This window comes from Panthera uncia (genome assembly GCF_023721935.1).
Source record: "Panthera uncia isolate 11264 chromosome D3 unlocalized genomic scaffold, Puncia_PCG_1.0 HiC_scaffold_8, whole genome shotgun sequence".
NCBI classification, from domain to species: Eukaryota; Metazoa; Chordata; class Mammalia; order Carnivora; family Felidae; genus Panthera; species Panthera uncia.
The window spans coordinates 16,338,356-16,352,533 of NW_026057586.1; the positions used below are offsets into that span (position 1 = coordinate 16,338,356).

Here is a 14,178-nt window from a genome sequence, read left to right on the forward strand (position 1 = left end):
ACGGGAAGGCCTCTGGGTGGGTTAGAAAGGGATCTCTACAGCCTGTCTGAGCTCTAACTCAAAGCGGGGGAATCCAGGAGCTCTAACTCGTGGAGGGGAGTTACTGCAAAAAGGATTTGCAGCCTCTGTGAACACACAAATATGAACAATCTCCCTGGCAGTGGGGCCTGACCGAGGATCGTCTTCTTTTTACAGATTGCCCTGCTCCCCAACAGTGCTGCCGACCTGGGCAAGTACATCACTGGCAACAAAGTGCTGGCCTCAAATGCCTACCTTCCAGGACCTCCTGGGCTGCCTGGGGGCCAGGGCCCTCCTGGTGAGTTTTAGGGAGGGTCAGGGAGCCACCAGCCAAGACCTGCCAGAAGCTGCCACGAATGCAGGCTGGACACAGATCAGACTCCATGGGTGAGGGCCCCGGCAGGGGTCCAGGGAGCTCCCACACCAGTGTGATAAGAAGCCTGGGGGTGGGGGTGGGGGGGATCGGGTCCTCGAGCCTGAGAAACCCTCACAACCAGGAGAAATCTGGGAGAAAAAGGTCATTGTCCTGGGCTTGGGTAGGATTCTTAGAGATCATGTTAAGTTACAGAGAAACAAAAGGAAGAATTATTTCTCATGTCAATGTACAAGAATAGAATCGGGTAAGGAACCCCTAGGGCCACATCTTAATCTTAACCTCGTTCTTCCTCTTTCCCCTGTTATTTGTGAACACGCGCACACCTGTATTCCTTTTTGTATCTATATATTTTTTGTAAGTCAACTTCATTGAGGTACAGTTATATACAGTAAAACGTACCCCTGTAATCACAGTTCAACGAGTTGTGACAAATGTATACGTCCTATATCAAGCCCTTACTAATCAGCACCCTATCACTGTATCAAGACATAGATTATTTCCATCACCCCACAAAGTTCCCTTGTGTCCCTTTGCAGTTTACTCCCATGTCCCCAACTGTAGGCAACCACTGACCTGCTTTTATCACTAGTTTTGTCTGTTCTAGAACTTCAGAGCAGTGGAATCTCATCACGGGTGTGCTTTTTATCTGGCTTCTTGCATTCAGCGTATTGTTTTGGAGATTCACCCTTATACTTGAAGAAAACCCTAAACGTCCCATCATTCCATCAGGAAATACACAACGAGAACTTTCGAAAAATAGTTACATCGCGTTTTGTATTTTATCGTGAGTCCCTCCATAGACAGATCAACAGAATTTTTTCCGCACCAATAAAGGAAATGACATTAGTGTTAGCAGATGATTCTAAACCATGGAGGGTCTTATCCCTGATTATCCTCACTTAGTAGTGTGCTAGATGTTAGGAGCGACCTGGCATTCTAATGAGAAAGACGAGGCACAAAGAGCAGAAGCCAATAGAACAAAACAGTATCTGCATGCCCCTGAGTAAGTGAACAGGGGCTTCCCACCGTGGGAGCTTATGGAAGGGAGAGACCACTGTGGCCTCCCGTGACTCCAGGACTCGGGTTTGACCTGGACATGAAAGGCCTTGTGGGGTTTGTTCGACCCGGAAGGACGTGGGCAGATTATAGGCTAGAATCTCAGCAAGAACAAAGGCTCAAAATTCTTTCCAGACTGTTTACATGTTTTCCTTTCCACTTATATCTTAATCGCCTGGTTTCTACCCAACATACGTACCCTGGGCCTCAGTCTGTACAAGGAGCAAGAACTGGTCCAGGACTGTGGTTTACCCTCTTGTTCATCCCCTTGGCCTGAGGTACTCTGGGCCATGGTGGAGTTTTCTCCAGATGCCTCCCACAGGCAGCCTCTTGCTGAGTCTAAGTAGATGTGGGTCTCCTTACGAACTGATTCCTAGCACAGAGCTCTCCACCCTTCTCTAAGCCAGTGCTCTTGCTCTGTTTCCCTGGAGGAAGTTCATCTCCAGACCAGTCTATGTATCAGTCCAACAAGGACAAATGAAGTAGAAACAAGAGAACCGTTGGCCGGCTTTCTTCTCCACGAATGACTTACTAGCCCTCCTTTCCAGTTCTGCCATCTGATTTCTAACACAGTTTGAGCTGTCCAGGGTCCTTGATGGAGCAGTGAGTAACCGAGGAGTGACTTTAGCAATGGACTATGCCCTTGCTGTGTGCCTCCAATTCTTGCTCACCCCTTAATTCCAGCATCAGTTTGTGATGCCCTTCGTTGAAATGTATCAGGGCAGCCAGAGAGATAATGAGGTTTCTCCTACCCATAACTAGAAGTCCAGTCCCAAGGCTAACGATAAATCGCAGTCTGGGCCGCCAACATTGGGAACTACGGTGGATTGGAAACCTTTGACTTTGATGGCTGCTGCTCTGTGGCCCCCACAGCTATGTATAAGGTGCTTCCATTTGCACATCAAAGCCCCACATCCTAAGGACCCTTGACATACAGTGATCTCTGAAGTTCATTGATTGGGAAAATGAAGGCAAAATGTTATCTCTGGCCTTTCCTTGTACTACTGGAGTTGAAGAATTTAGTTACAGGAGGAATCTGGTCCATTTCTCAGATAAACTCTTTCAGGATGTGCTTAGAACCAGTGTTGAAAGTAAGGGGGTGAAACGTGTTTGGATAGAACATTAACTGTCTTTAACTTTGGCTTAGTCTATGAGCTAGAAAAGACTTCCCCAAATATGAAAAGCCTGGTCTTTGTTTCTCTAACATTTGACTTGCTCTGTTTTCCAGTGCATGAAAATTATTCCATCCTGTCCCTGTGGTTTGTCAATAGTAGGAGCTAGCTAGGTATCTTCCAAAAGTATTACTGTATGCATTTGAGATAGCCGGTGAATAATTATCGCACAGCAATCAGCCCACCCTCTTCAGTGTGCTCACTTGATGTAAAACATTTACTAAGCAGCCTGTGTGTACCCAGGACTCTGCGAGTGTGCTGACGATTCGGACATGGCCCATGCCCTCACAAAGTCTACAGCTGAAAACAGGTTAAAACTCCTGTTGTTCCGTATGCAAAAGAATGGAGTTTGACCCTTATCTCACACCATATACAAAAATTAACTCAAAATGGATTCTAGATCCCGATGTAAGATCTGAAATTATAAAATTCCTAGAAGGCATTATAGGAGAAACGCCTCATGATGATGGATTTGGCACAGCTTTCTTGGGTGTGACACAGATGACAAAAGGGATAATAGACAAAGGGGTCTACATCATACTTAAAAGCTGTGCGTCACAGGGTACAACCAGCAGAGTGAAAGGCAGTCTACAGAATGGAAGAAAATGTTTGCAAATCATTCACCTGATAAGGGGTTAATATCCAGAATAGAAAAAAACCTGCAACTCAACAACAAAAAATCAACTCGATATAAAAATGGACAAAGGACTTGAATAGACATTTCTCCAAAGTTGATATACAGATGGCCAACAGGCATATGAAAAGATGCTCAACATCACTAATCGTAGAGAAATGCAAACCGAAACTTCACATCCATTAGGATCTCCCTTAGGATAGCCACTATCAAGAAGAGAAGAGAACAGGCGTAGGTGAGGCTGTGAAGAGGGGAGTCTTGTGCACTGTTGGTGGAAACGTAAAATGATGCAGCCACTACGGAACACAGGGTTCCCCAAAAATTTAAAAGTAAAACTAATATGACCCAGCAATCCCACATCTGGGTATAATATCCAAAAGAATCAAAAGCAAGGTCCCAAAGAGATGTTTGCTTGCCTGAATACAGGACAACACTATTCACAATAACCAGGCTACCCAAGCGTCCATCAGTGGATGAGTGTATAAACAAAAATGTGGTATACACAGGAAGGGAGTAGTATTCAGCCTTAAAAAGAATGAAATCCCGCTGCATGCTATGACATAGATACACTTTGAGGACATTAGGCTAAGGGAAATAAACCAGTCACAAAAAGACAAATGCCATATGATTCTAATACGAGGTATCCAAAGTGGTCATGTTCAGAGAGACAGAAAGTAAAATGGTGGGGGCGCGTGGGTGGCTCAGTCGGTTGAGCATCCGACTCTTGCTTTCAGCTCAAGTCATGATCTCACCGTTTGTGGGTTCGATCCCCACATTGGGCTCTGCTGCTCTCTCCCTCTGTTTCCATCTCTTTCTCTCAAAATAAATAAACTTAAAAAACAAAAACAGAATAGTGGTTGCCAGGGCGCCTGGGTGGCTCAGTTGGTTGAGCATCCAACTTTGACTTCGGCTCAGATCGTGATCTCACGGTTAGTGGGTTCGAGCCCTGCGTCGGGCTCTGTGCTGAACGCTTGCTCAGAGCCTGGAGCCTGCTTCGGACTCTGTCTCCTCTCTCTGCCCCTCCCCCACTCACGCTCTGTCTCACTCTGTCTCTCGTAAATAAATGTAAAAGAAAAAAAGAAGAATAGTGGTTTCCAGGGGCTGGCAATAGGCACAGAGTTTTAGCTTTGCAAGATGAAAAGTTCTGCCGATCTGTTGCAAGACAATGTGAATGTACTTAACGTTACTAAAGTGTACATCTTAAAGTAGTTAAAATGGTAACTTTCATACCATATGGCGTTTACTGCAATTTAAAAAAAAAAAAAAAAGGTTCTCCTAGAGCTTACACCCTTTCCTCCCCTCCCCCCACCCCAGCTGACATCCGGGGCAGAGGTGAAGTCTGCACCAAGCGCTGCCCTACAACTTAGCAACCACGCTCCCCCGGAGCCAGTGAGGCTCTCCCTCACTGTGTCACAGACACTGGGCCCCGCCCCCCGCAAGCCCCGCCCAAGCCGGAGTGGCTGTTTACAACTCTCTGTGTCTGCAGTTACAGACAGATGAGGCCTATAGGTCACGTCCCCGTCAGCTTCCATGATAAGTAAGGCCACATTCTGGTCCTCATACAATTACTATCAAGCAGGCACAAAAGCAGTCCTGTAGCTCGCTCTTAAACTCCATATACTCCCAGTGTTCTGTCGATTTAGGCCTCAGAAAAGAATTAGAAAACAAAGCAAAACCCTCAGTGTCTACAGGGACGAGGCAGGTAGGCACAGGTGAATGCAGAGCCAGGGTGTGAGCAGTGGGGAGGAAACTAAACCAGAGAGGGCAGAGCCCCACTTTGAAGGGGCAGCCCCTGCGTACAGCTCTGGTCAGGTGTGCCAGTGGGAGAATCGCAGTCCAGGCTTTACTTCTTCCTGTTTTCAAACAGATCCCAGAAATCTCCCAGTTTTTAAACCTTAGGACATTCAGAGGATAATGGTATCTGTAAACAACTACACACACCTGTATGGAGTATACGTGTTGTGGATTTGCATATGTGGATACAGTCATATACGTCTATATCTGATATATAGCCAATGTATATATGATATATACATACACCTTATATTTATACTGTGATGGTACACAACGATGTAACCTGTTAATTCTCTTGCAGAGAAGAGGCATTGAGATGCCCCCGGAGAAATAAGGTCTACAACGATTACATAAGGGATTGAGAATTCTGATCACGTCAAGTTTAAAATGCCTATAGGGCACCTTAGTGGAGATGTCAGAAGGCGCAGAGCAGATTGCAAAGAGAAATGGCTGTAAAGGGCTCCCAGACCCTCCTGTCGGCCAGAGCCCTTGTCCTTTTCATGGGATATGGAGCTAATGAGATGTTCTCTGATTACAGGCTCACCAGGACCTAAGGGGAGCCCAGGCTTCCCCGGTATGCCAGGCCCTCCCGGGCAGCCCGGCCCACGGGGCTCCATGGGACCCATGGGACCGTCTCCTGATCTGTCCCACATTAAGCAAGGCCGGAGGGGCCCTGTGGTCAGTACTTTATCAGACATCCATTTGCTGCTGTTGGGGAAAGCGTGTTCTTGTCCCGTGCTTTTTTTCCTCCCCTTCAACTAGATCCCCGTGTCTTATAGGGTCCGCCAGGTGCACCAGGAAGAGACGGCTCTAAGGTAAGTCTGATGAGTGGTCCTTACAAGCTTAAGATTTCCCATTTTCAACCTATTGGGCAGGCACCAAGTAAAGCTCAAGCACTGTTTATTGTCCCCATTCTGCATGTAGCAAAATCGAGATACATCTCCCCCCACCCCCCAAAGCTGGAAAGGACATCTAAAAAGCAAACACCTGTGATAACAAAAACAACAACCAAAACCATCCCTGTGAAAGATTACCCCAGGGCACCTGGATGGCTCAGTCGGTTAAGCGTCCGGCTTCAGCTCAGGTCGTGATATCGCGGTTCATGAGTTCGAGCCCCACGTCGGGCTCAGTGCTGACAGCTCGGAGCCTGGATCCTGCTTCGGATTCTGTGTCTCCCTCTCTCTCTGTCCCTCCCCCACTCACGCTCGGTCTCTGTCTCAAAAAAAAACCAAAAGTTAAAAAAAATTTGTTAATGAAAAAAGGAAGATCACCCCTATAAATTTTAAACAAGCTGCTGGGTTGCCATAGTAGCACATGTCTTACTCTTTAGCCAGTGTTCTTTCGTGGGGCTATGCGGTGTGTCCCCATTCTTTGACACAGTCAAGAACAGGAAAAGCTGCATTTTGTGCAAGTGGGGGTTTCGCGTCAAGAGCCGCCTGCCTCGCAAATAAGGCAGGGTGTGTTACTTTAGAAAGTTTCTAAGTTGTCACACACACACACACACCGCCTGGAACACAGGCATTCCTCGTGTCAGATCTGGTCTGGAAATACACAGCCCCGGGGGGACATCGGAATGAGAGACACTTGCCCCAAGCAGATCTGTTCCAATGAGCAGTCCCGGGAGCTGAGCTTCAAGCTCCCATTCGTTTCTGATAGGGGACACTTGTCATTTGTGCAGGGCAATGGTTACGGTGAGGGTCTAAGTAGAAGACCGGTGGTGGTGGCATCCACGTGGTCTCTGTCCACAAAGCTAATCTGACCTTCTTGCTTGCAGGGAGAGAGAGGAGCACCCGGACCCAGAGGGTCGCCAGTAAGTAGCCCTACCTGTCCCCCTCCCCCAGGGGGAATGTCCTCAGGGACGTAGCTCAGGGGCGGCTACAGGTTGGTCTTACCAGCCGAAGCCAGCCCCTTCCAGCCTTTACTGAGCCTACCTAAACAGGACTCGGTGGTTAGGAGGGCGATCACGGAGGACTTTAACAGCTGGTTGGCATTTATTTTTGAAACCGGTCTTCTGTTTTAGTTGTCTTTTACCGTGGCTAATCTTTATCCGGAAGGTGTTCTTTTAAGGTTACAAACAAAAACCAGCATGCCATGAGCCTGTTTCCCAGTATGTCCTAAAACATCTGACGGTGCCATCATAACCCTGAACACGTAAGAGTTTAGCCGCCGCTGCAACTCGAGCAGATCGGAGGACCATCCCTTCCCAGAAAAGTACAGAGATACGCAGGGCTGCTGGGGATCTCTTGAGAGTAAATGAGCTGGGATATATTCTCGTCTGGGAAACGAGAAATGAAAGTCAGTATCCAAAGGGCAGAAAATTCAGGCAACTCCAGTGCTATTGGAAAGATCAGTGTCATTTCTGAAGAAAAGACAGCCTTTGGCTTGGATGCGGGAGGTCTGGCTTCCCATGCCAACGCCTCCACCTCTTAACTGTCCGATCCTGGCCATCCTTAGCACCCCCGGATGTCCCTCCCCTCCCCTGTGCGCTGCCAAGCAGTGTCTGAGCTGTGACCCTTCGAGCGAGCATCGGTTAATGTCAAAATACTCTCCTCCACCAAGCGCTCTGCAGATGAAATTGCTCTCTCTGGGAGCTCCAGCAGCAGACGTTGCGGGGTAATAAAGATTGTACTGCAAGCCGCTAACAAGCCCAGACCTTGCTTGTTCACACGTTATCTTGCTGTGCCCCACACAGCGCCATGTAGAAACTGAGGCTTAACAAACGCTATATATAATGATAAAAGTCCAACCGATAGAAAGATTAGGAAGTCCTTGGACCTTTCCTGGTCAATGGGGAAGGGGTGCCTCTTCAAGCATACTTTCACCTTCAGTCAGGTGGCATTACAGTCAACGATCCTTAGAGACGTTCTAACGGTTTCATTTACTTAAAAGATAACACTTTGAGCATTTGTGATGCTCTAAGCCCTTTACGTGTATTAACTCACGTAAATCCTCACTTACGAACCCTACGAAGCCCCATGACACTGGGACAGTTATCATCCCCATTTTACAGATAGGGAGGTGAAACCCCGAAGAAGTGGGGTAACTTGCCCGAGACCAGCTAGCGGGCCACAGAGCCGAGATTCAGACCCAACAGAACCCCAACCCCTTAACCACTGCTCTACCCTTTCATAAGTATCTCCTGGTTTTCTTTGGAAGGCAACATAGGAGAGTTCTTCTGTTCCTTGATTCGAGGCAGCCGAGAGTTAGAGGAGAGGAGAGGTGAGCGTGTTGCCACAGCTCGTAGGGGAGATGAAGGGATTAGAAGACCATCTTAAGAACTCCCCCTGCCCCCTACCCGGCTAATGTAGTAGCTGTTACGTTTGCTCCATTTGGGACACAGAGTCATCTGCCACATAGCTGCCACCAAGCAGGGGGAGTGGCAAGTCACGGAGCCCACGGAAGCCATGGCTTGGCACAGGATTGAGTGTGTGGTTTTCTGGCTTTGATTCCTCCCCCGTGCACAGGGACCCCCTGGTTCTTTTGACTTCCTGCTGCTGATGCTGGCCGACATCCGCAATGACATCGCTGACCTGCAGGAGAAGGTGTTTGGGCACCGGACGCACTCTTCAACGGAGGAGTTCCCTTTACCTCAGGAATTTTCCAGCTCTCCGGAAGCCATGGGCTTCAGCTCTGGAGACGAGTACCCAAAAACAACTGAGACAAGAGACTTGGGACCCACCAGAGACTTTTATCCTTAGCCCATCCTAACATCTTCATGCCAAAGGAGGAGCAAAGAGTGTTTTCACCTGCAGTTAAGTCATATACAGAAAAAAAAAAAAAAAAAAAAAAAACCCACACTGGAGACCTAGAAAAGATACATTCTTAATTTCTTGAGCTCTTTTCCTGCCTCCTCCTTCCTCCTCTTCTTCCAAATACTGTTCTCACAGTCCCCCTGCCGGAGACATGAGGGAGTAAGTCGCTAATTACATGTTTCCTTCCAAGAGCCATTGGGGGGGGAGGGGGGAGGCGGGTGCTGGGGGTTGGCTGTTCTACATTGGAACTTTCCCTCCTTCATACTGAGGAATTTCTGGATTTCTGAGTTAAGTACTCTCATGGTATCTTAAAGTTTGGCAGAATATCCAAACGGAAAAAGTGGCAAGGTAAGTTCTGAGAAAGTGTGAGGTTACTTATTAAAAATATATAGATGGATATGTGTCCAAAATCAGTAATCACTCAGTATCAAAATTAGGCTGCTTCAATTAAAACGGGAAGGCAATAATGTATATTTACCTTGGCAGATAATTCTTTTTCCTTGTCAATCTAACAGTCTAATATATTTTAAATGTTCTACTCTCTTATCCAACCTCGTTTCCCAATTTTGATTAAAGAAAGGAGGGAATGGAGTAGGAACGGATATTAGGGAAAATGGAGAAAAATTAGAGTCCTATGTTTACTGTCCTATAAGTTGCCACATTCTAAGTTCAAATATGACCATTAAGGGTTCATGCCCTGCATATCTGCAAGTTGCCTGTAGCAATAGGAGTAAAAACTCTTGTCAAAACAAAGTAAACAAATGAAGAACCCTTATTCCCATTAGAACAATGGGCTTTGCCAGGACATTTTAAAGCTGCTTGATCAAATGAGTGGGCTTGCTCAGTAAATCACAGATATTAAATAAGGGTGGCTGACGCTTAGGGAGACGCACTGAATGGCCAGGCTCAGACTGGGTGCCCAGAAGGTGCCATTACGCCCTGATCCTTGTTGGATCGGTGTGCACTGGGGCTGGAGGCTGCAAGGAGGTCGCTCACTTGGGTTGTGGGGGAAGGAGAAGGATAGCTTCAGGCAGGGACCCCACTGAATCTGCAAAGGCAAGTAAATATGCCATCATTGGGAATTGGAAGTCCTTGTCTGGGGCGGGTGAAGCTTGCCAACACAGATACGCTGTTAGAAGTTCTCTTGGATGCAGAGGGAAATAACAGTTTTTCTTGTTTGGCAGAAATTTGCTTCCCGCTCTTCCCATTTTTCCTTAATTTTCCATAACTTAGTCCAGGTTCCATTTCTTACAGCCCTTCTTGATTCCCCTTCCTCAGCAAATGCGGGAAGCAGTTGGGAAAGTGGTGTATTCTCAAACCCGCAATTGAGTCTGTGTTTGCTCGCACAGCCGCGAGCCTTTCCAGAAAAAGGCCGCCTCTGGTTCCATAGAGACTGGAGCGAGAGCAGTGCTGAAGAGACCAGGAGCATTTTCTGCTTTGGAACATCATTGGGGGAACGTCTTGGTTTTGATGGGGAGCACGCGGGGCTCCTCAAGTCCATGTTCGCATCTACCACGTGGAAAGGCGGCCACCTGCTCGGGGCCCTTCACCCCGGCGTGGACCCGCACAGATGCTCGCTGGCACACGCACGCCTGCTCATGTTGGGGTTCCTGTTCCCCACCCTGCAGTTTGTCCCTGTATTTCTGGGAAGGGTGTGTTTACTCATTCCATCACCTTTTCACCCACCACAGAACTATCTTCCTGGGAAAGCTTCTTTAAAAGCCACTGTTGGTGTTTGTCGTTCCATCTTTCCGTCTTCTTCCTCCAGAACGATAGGCAGGGCTTCTGTGCGCGAATCTCAAGTGACAAGAGCCTCCCTCCCCCTGTTGCCATCAAGTTAAAACCCTGGGATTCCAGTCGGTCAGCTGGTGGCTGGAGTTTCCACGGACCCTCAACACCACTGTTTCTTTCTGCTGCAAAATCCCCAGTGACGGTCCATCAGAAAGTTACAGCGACAAGCAAACACGTTCTCAGTGCGCCTTCTCTAGCATTTTCCGTCGATCCCCAGTCTCTCCGGAGTCCCATCTTCACCGCAGAAGGCCTCGCCAACCTCGGGTTCACTAAGAGCTGAACTGAGCGGCCGTGGATTCCCATCTGGAAAGCATTTAACGTTGCCGGCTCGTGGAACACAATATTTAAAGGGTGTGGATGGATGAACGCTAAAGAAAATTCTGCACAGGCTCCATGAGAAATGATTAGGTCCATCTTTGATTTTTTTTTTTTAATGAGGATTTGTGTTTGGAAATATGTCTCTTTTATTGTCAAATGTTCGTAATATACAACCGAAGAGCATGTTTGACGGGAGGCTAGGATAATACATTAAAAAAATGAACGGAAGGAAGGAATAGTTGGGATTCATGAGACTAGATACTATTCTCTAGCCAAACACACAATAACCTGTGTCGTATGATCTCAGTCTGCTAGATCAGCTTATAAAATAATTGTTCATCCTCAGATTTTCAAAACCATGGACTGCTCCCCCGGACTAAAAAAGTTCTCTGTAGGTCCAAATTGTACTTTTCAAAAATAAGACCTAATAGTGCATTGTTAATCCTAATGTATCTTTTAGTTTTGGATAGAAAACCAAAGCTCACTATGTAAAACAGGGGCTTCTCAAAACCTAACGGGGGATAAAATTTGCTACCGTTTTGCTGAGCCGCCCCATGTTTTATGGGGGGAAAAAGATGTTTGTACACCTCCTCAACTCCTTAGCGAAATACTGACTTTCATTTTTTGCACCCTGATGACTAGAACTTAGAATAGGACCTAATAATTGCTTTTCTTTTTGGAAAGCAGTGGGAATAAAAATAATGCCGTTGAAAATAGTGCACAGAAGGCACCATTTTAGTTTAGGAAAACCCTCCTCCCTTCCTAAATTCCAGAAGGAGAAATTACATGCTTTCCCAGGCCAAAGAGTATGGGGGCACAAGGGCAATGCTGTCTTCTCTGTCCTCTGTTAAGTCCAACACCTGCTACAGAGTGAACTGACCAACTGAAGTCATTTCTACTCTATGAACTCAGGTGGGTTCATACAGGTAAATAATAAATACACATTGGCATGGAGGGAGGAGTATTACCCCACCAAATATCGGGTGAAGGGGACACTGGTCATGCTCCCTTTCCAAGGTTCACAACTGTTTGCCTCATGATCGCTTTTTCCAGACAGGCAGAGGAAGGAGATATTCTCCGTAATTAAGCACCAGGCATCTCCTTGGGCTGAGAGCAAATCCCTCACCATACTTTGGGGGTCACCGCCCTTCCTCCTCTCCTCAACTCCAGCCTGTCAGAGACACAGCCGCCTCATTGTGCAACCTTGACATCTTTCCGATAACCTTCCTGAAAAGGAAATTTATATACGGGAATCCAGGCCAAACAACTAATAGAATAGAGCCGTCTCAAGTTATTAATAATGAATTCAGGGAAATAGATGAAATTTTTCCTGGCATGGTCAGCATGTGTATTTCACAACAAATCAAAAAACAATTTCCATTTGGAAAAAAAAAAACCATGACTGATTGCTAAAGCATAAAATCTTGGACTTCATCTGCTCCTTCAAAAAATATTACTGCTTTAGGGAAATCAAAGAAGAAGGAAAGACCCTTTCACGCATCCCCCTGAGACTTGAACATTATTAGATCCTGAAGCATGTGCCCTGGGGATTTAATGTGTCACGATGGTTTTTTATTTCCTAGCGATTACTCTTGTACTTCAGTAGCCATGTTCATTATTTATAACAGGTCTATATAACAGCTGAGCTAGTATTGGAACAGTTACGGATGTGATACTATGAAGTACTTTTGATAAGATTATATATGCTTAATAACAAAGTTATTTTTCTTACGTGGTTGTGCTGTGTTTTGTACTGACTCCCCGTCTTGCGGAACTGAGCTGTCTTTTTACAAGGTGAATACAAGGAGATCGAGACATTTCTCCCAAGAGCTGGACCCTGCATTCTGGGCAGGCCGCCTGTTGGGGTCTGAGTGTGGACCCAACATTTGAGTCTGAGTCAAGGTCTAAAGGCCCAGGTTCCATTGAATCTGAGTCTCCAAGGCCCATGTCTCCAGCTGGAGAGGACCCTCTAGGACCCCCAGCGTGGGCTTGTCAAACCAGAAATCTCTGGGGACCATTGGAGAGGCCTTAGGGGCTCACAAAGGGGGGAGGCCTGTGAGAGTTCCACCCCATACTCCCATTCCACTGCGATCAACTCCATTTTCAACTGATTCTGGATTAGAATTCCAAACAAGGCTGCCTTTGGAGGAGGGAAAAGGTTGACTACCTAAAAAAAAAAAAGTCAGGATGGGCAGGAAGCCTCATGAATTGGTAGCTGAAGTCCCCTATGTGAAGACAAGAACAGGGGAATTGTTATCAATTAGGCCATGGGGAAGATGGGGGAGTTTCATAAAGGGAGGATACCTCCAAGATTTTAAGCACACTTCCGCAGGGGGCCTTTAACACCCTGATAGTGGGCCTATATCTATACATCTCATTTTCCTTCAAATATTTCTCAAATACTTGTTGTAAGCTGCACACTGCTATGCACAGCAGACACAACAGGGAGCAACAAAGTCCTAATCCCCATCCTCCTGGGACTCCGGCAAAACAGACAAGAATCCTCCTCCCAGGCAAAATCAATTGAGTACAAAAATCTGCAATTACAAACTGAGAAGTTCTGGGAAGGAAAAGTGCTTTGAGAGCCAGTCCCAGCTCGTGCCAGCAGGAGCGATCCCCTGCCCCTCCTCCCCCACCCAGCACCCTGCACCCAGCAGCACCCACACAACGGCCACACAGGGCCTCCGGCACCGGCAGAGAATCCTCTGGGTGAAATCACTGTCCGTGGAAATCTGGGAGACTACTCCACGTATAATTTCTCCAGCCTTCTTAATTCAAGAAGCAGCTTGTAGGGGCGCCTGGGTGGCTCAATGGGTTAAGCATCCAACTTCGGCTCGGGTCACGATCTCACGGTCCGTGAGTTCGAGCCCCGCGTCGCGCTCTGTGCTGACAGCTCAGAGCCCGGAGCCTGCTTCGGATTCTGTGTCTCCCTCTCTGCCCCTCCCCTGCTCGCACTCTGTCTCTCTCAAAAATAAACATCAAAAAAATTAAAAGCTTGTGAACCGAGAGCTGGGTGAACGCTCCTTCTCGTCACCTCCAGACGTCCCATCTGTGGGGTTGGCTGTCACCCCATGGGCTCAGGTCTTGATTCGGCAGAACTGGAAGCTGATTTCCTCCCAGCCCGGACCCTCAAGCTTTGAAGAGGCTTGCTGTCCTTTTGAAACACCCTCGGCTCTCTGTGCAGATTTTAATCACCTGTTCACTTGTAGATACAAGGTTCCAGAGTGGCCAGGTGGGAGCCTGCACTCAGCATTTGTGGGGGGGGGG

General features: G+C 47.3%; 1 protein-coding gene across 1 annotated transcript in view; it reads left to right on the top strand.

Moving 5' to 3' along the window:
- The window catches only part of CCBE1 (collagen and calcium binding EGF domains 1), a 231,507-nt gene extending 218,865 nt beyond the window's left edge, over positions 1-12,642 (top strand). Inside the window, exons 7-11 of the mRNA XM_049620281.1 lie at positions 196-316; positions 5,589-5,728; positions 5,830-5,865; positions 6,825-6,860; positions 8,515-12,642. Coding sequence (XP_049476238.1) covers positions 196-316; positions 5,589-5,728; positions 5,830-5,865; positions 6,825-6,860; positions 8,515-8,748 — 567 coding nt within the window. The 3' untranslated portion in view covers positions 8,749-12,642. The remainder of the gene's footprint in view (positions 1-195; positions 317-5,588; positions 5,729-5,829; positions 5,866-6,824; positions 6,861-8,514) is intronic.
- The last annotated feature ends 1,536 nt before the right edge of the window (positions 12,643-14,178 follow it).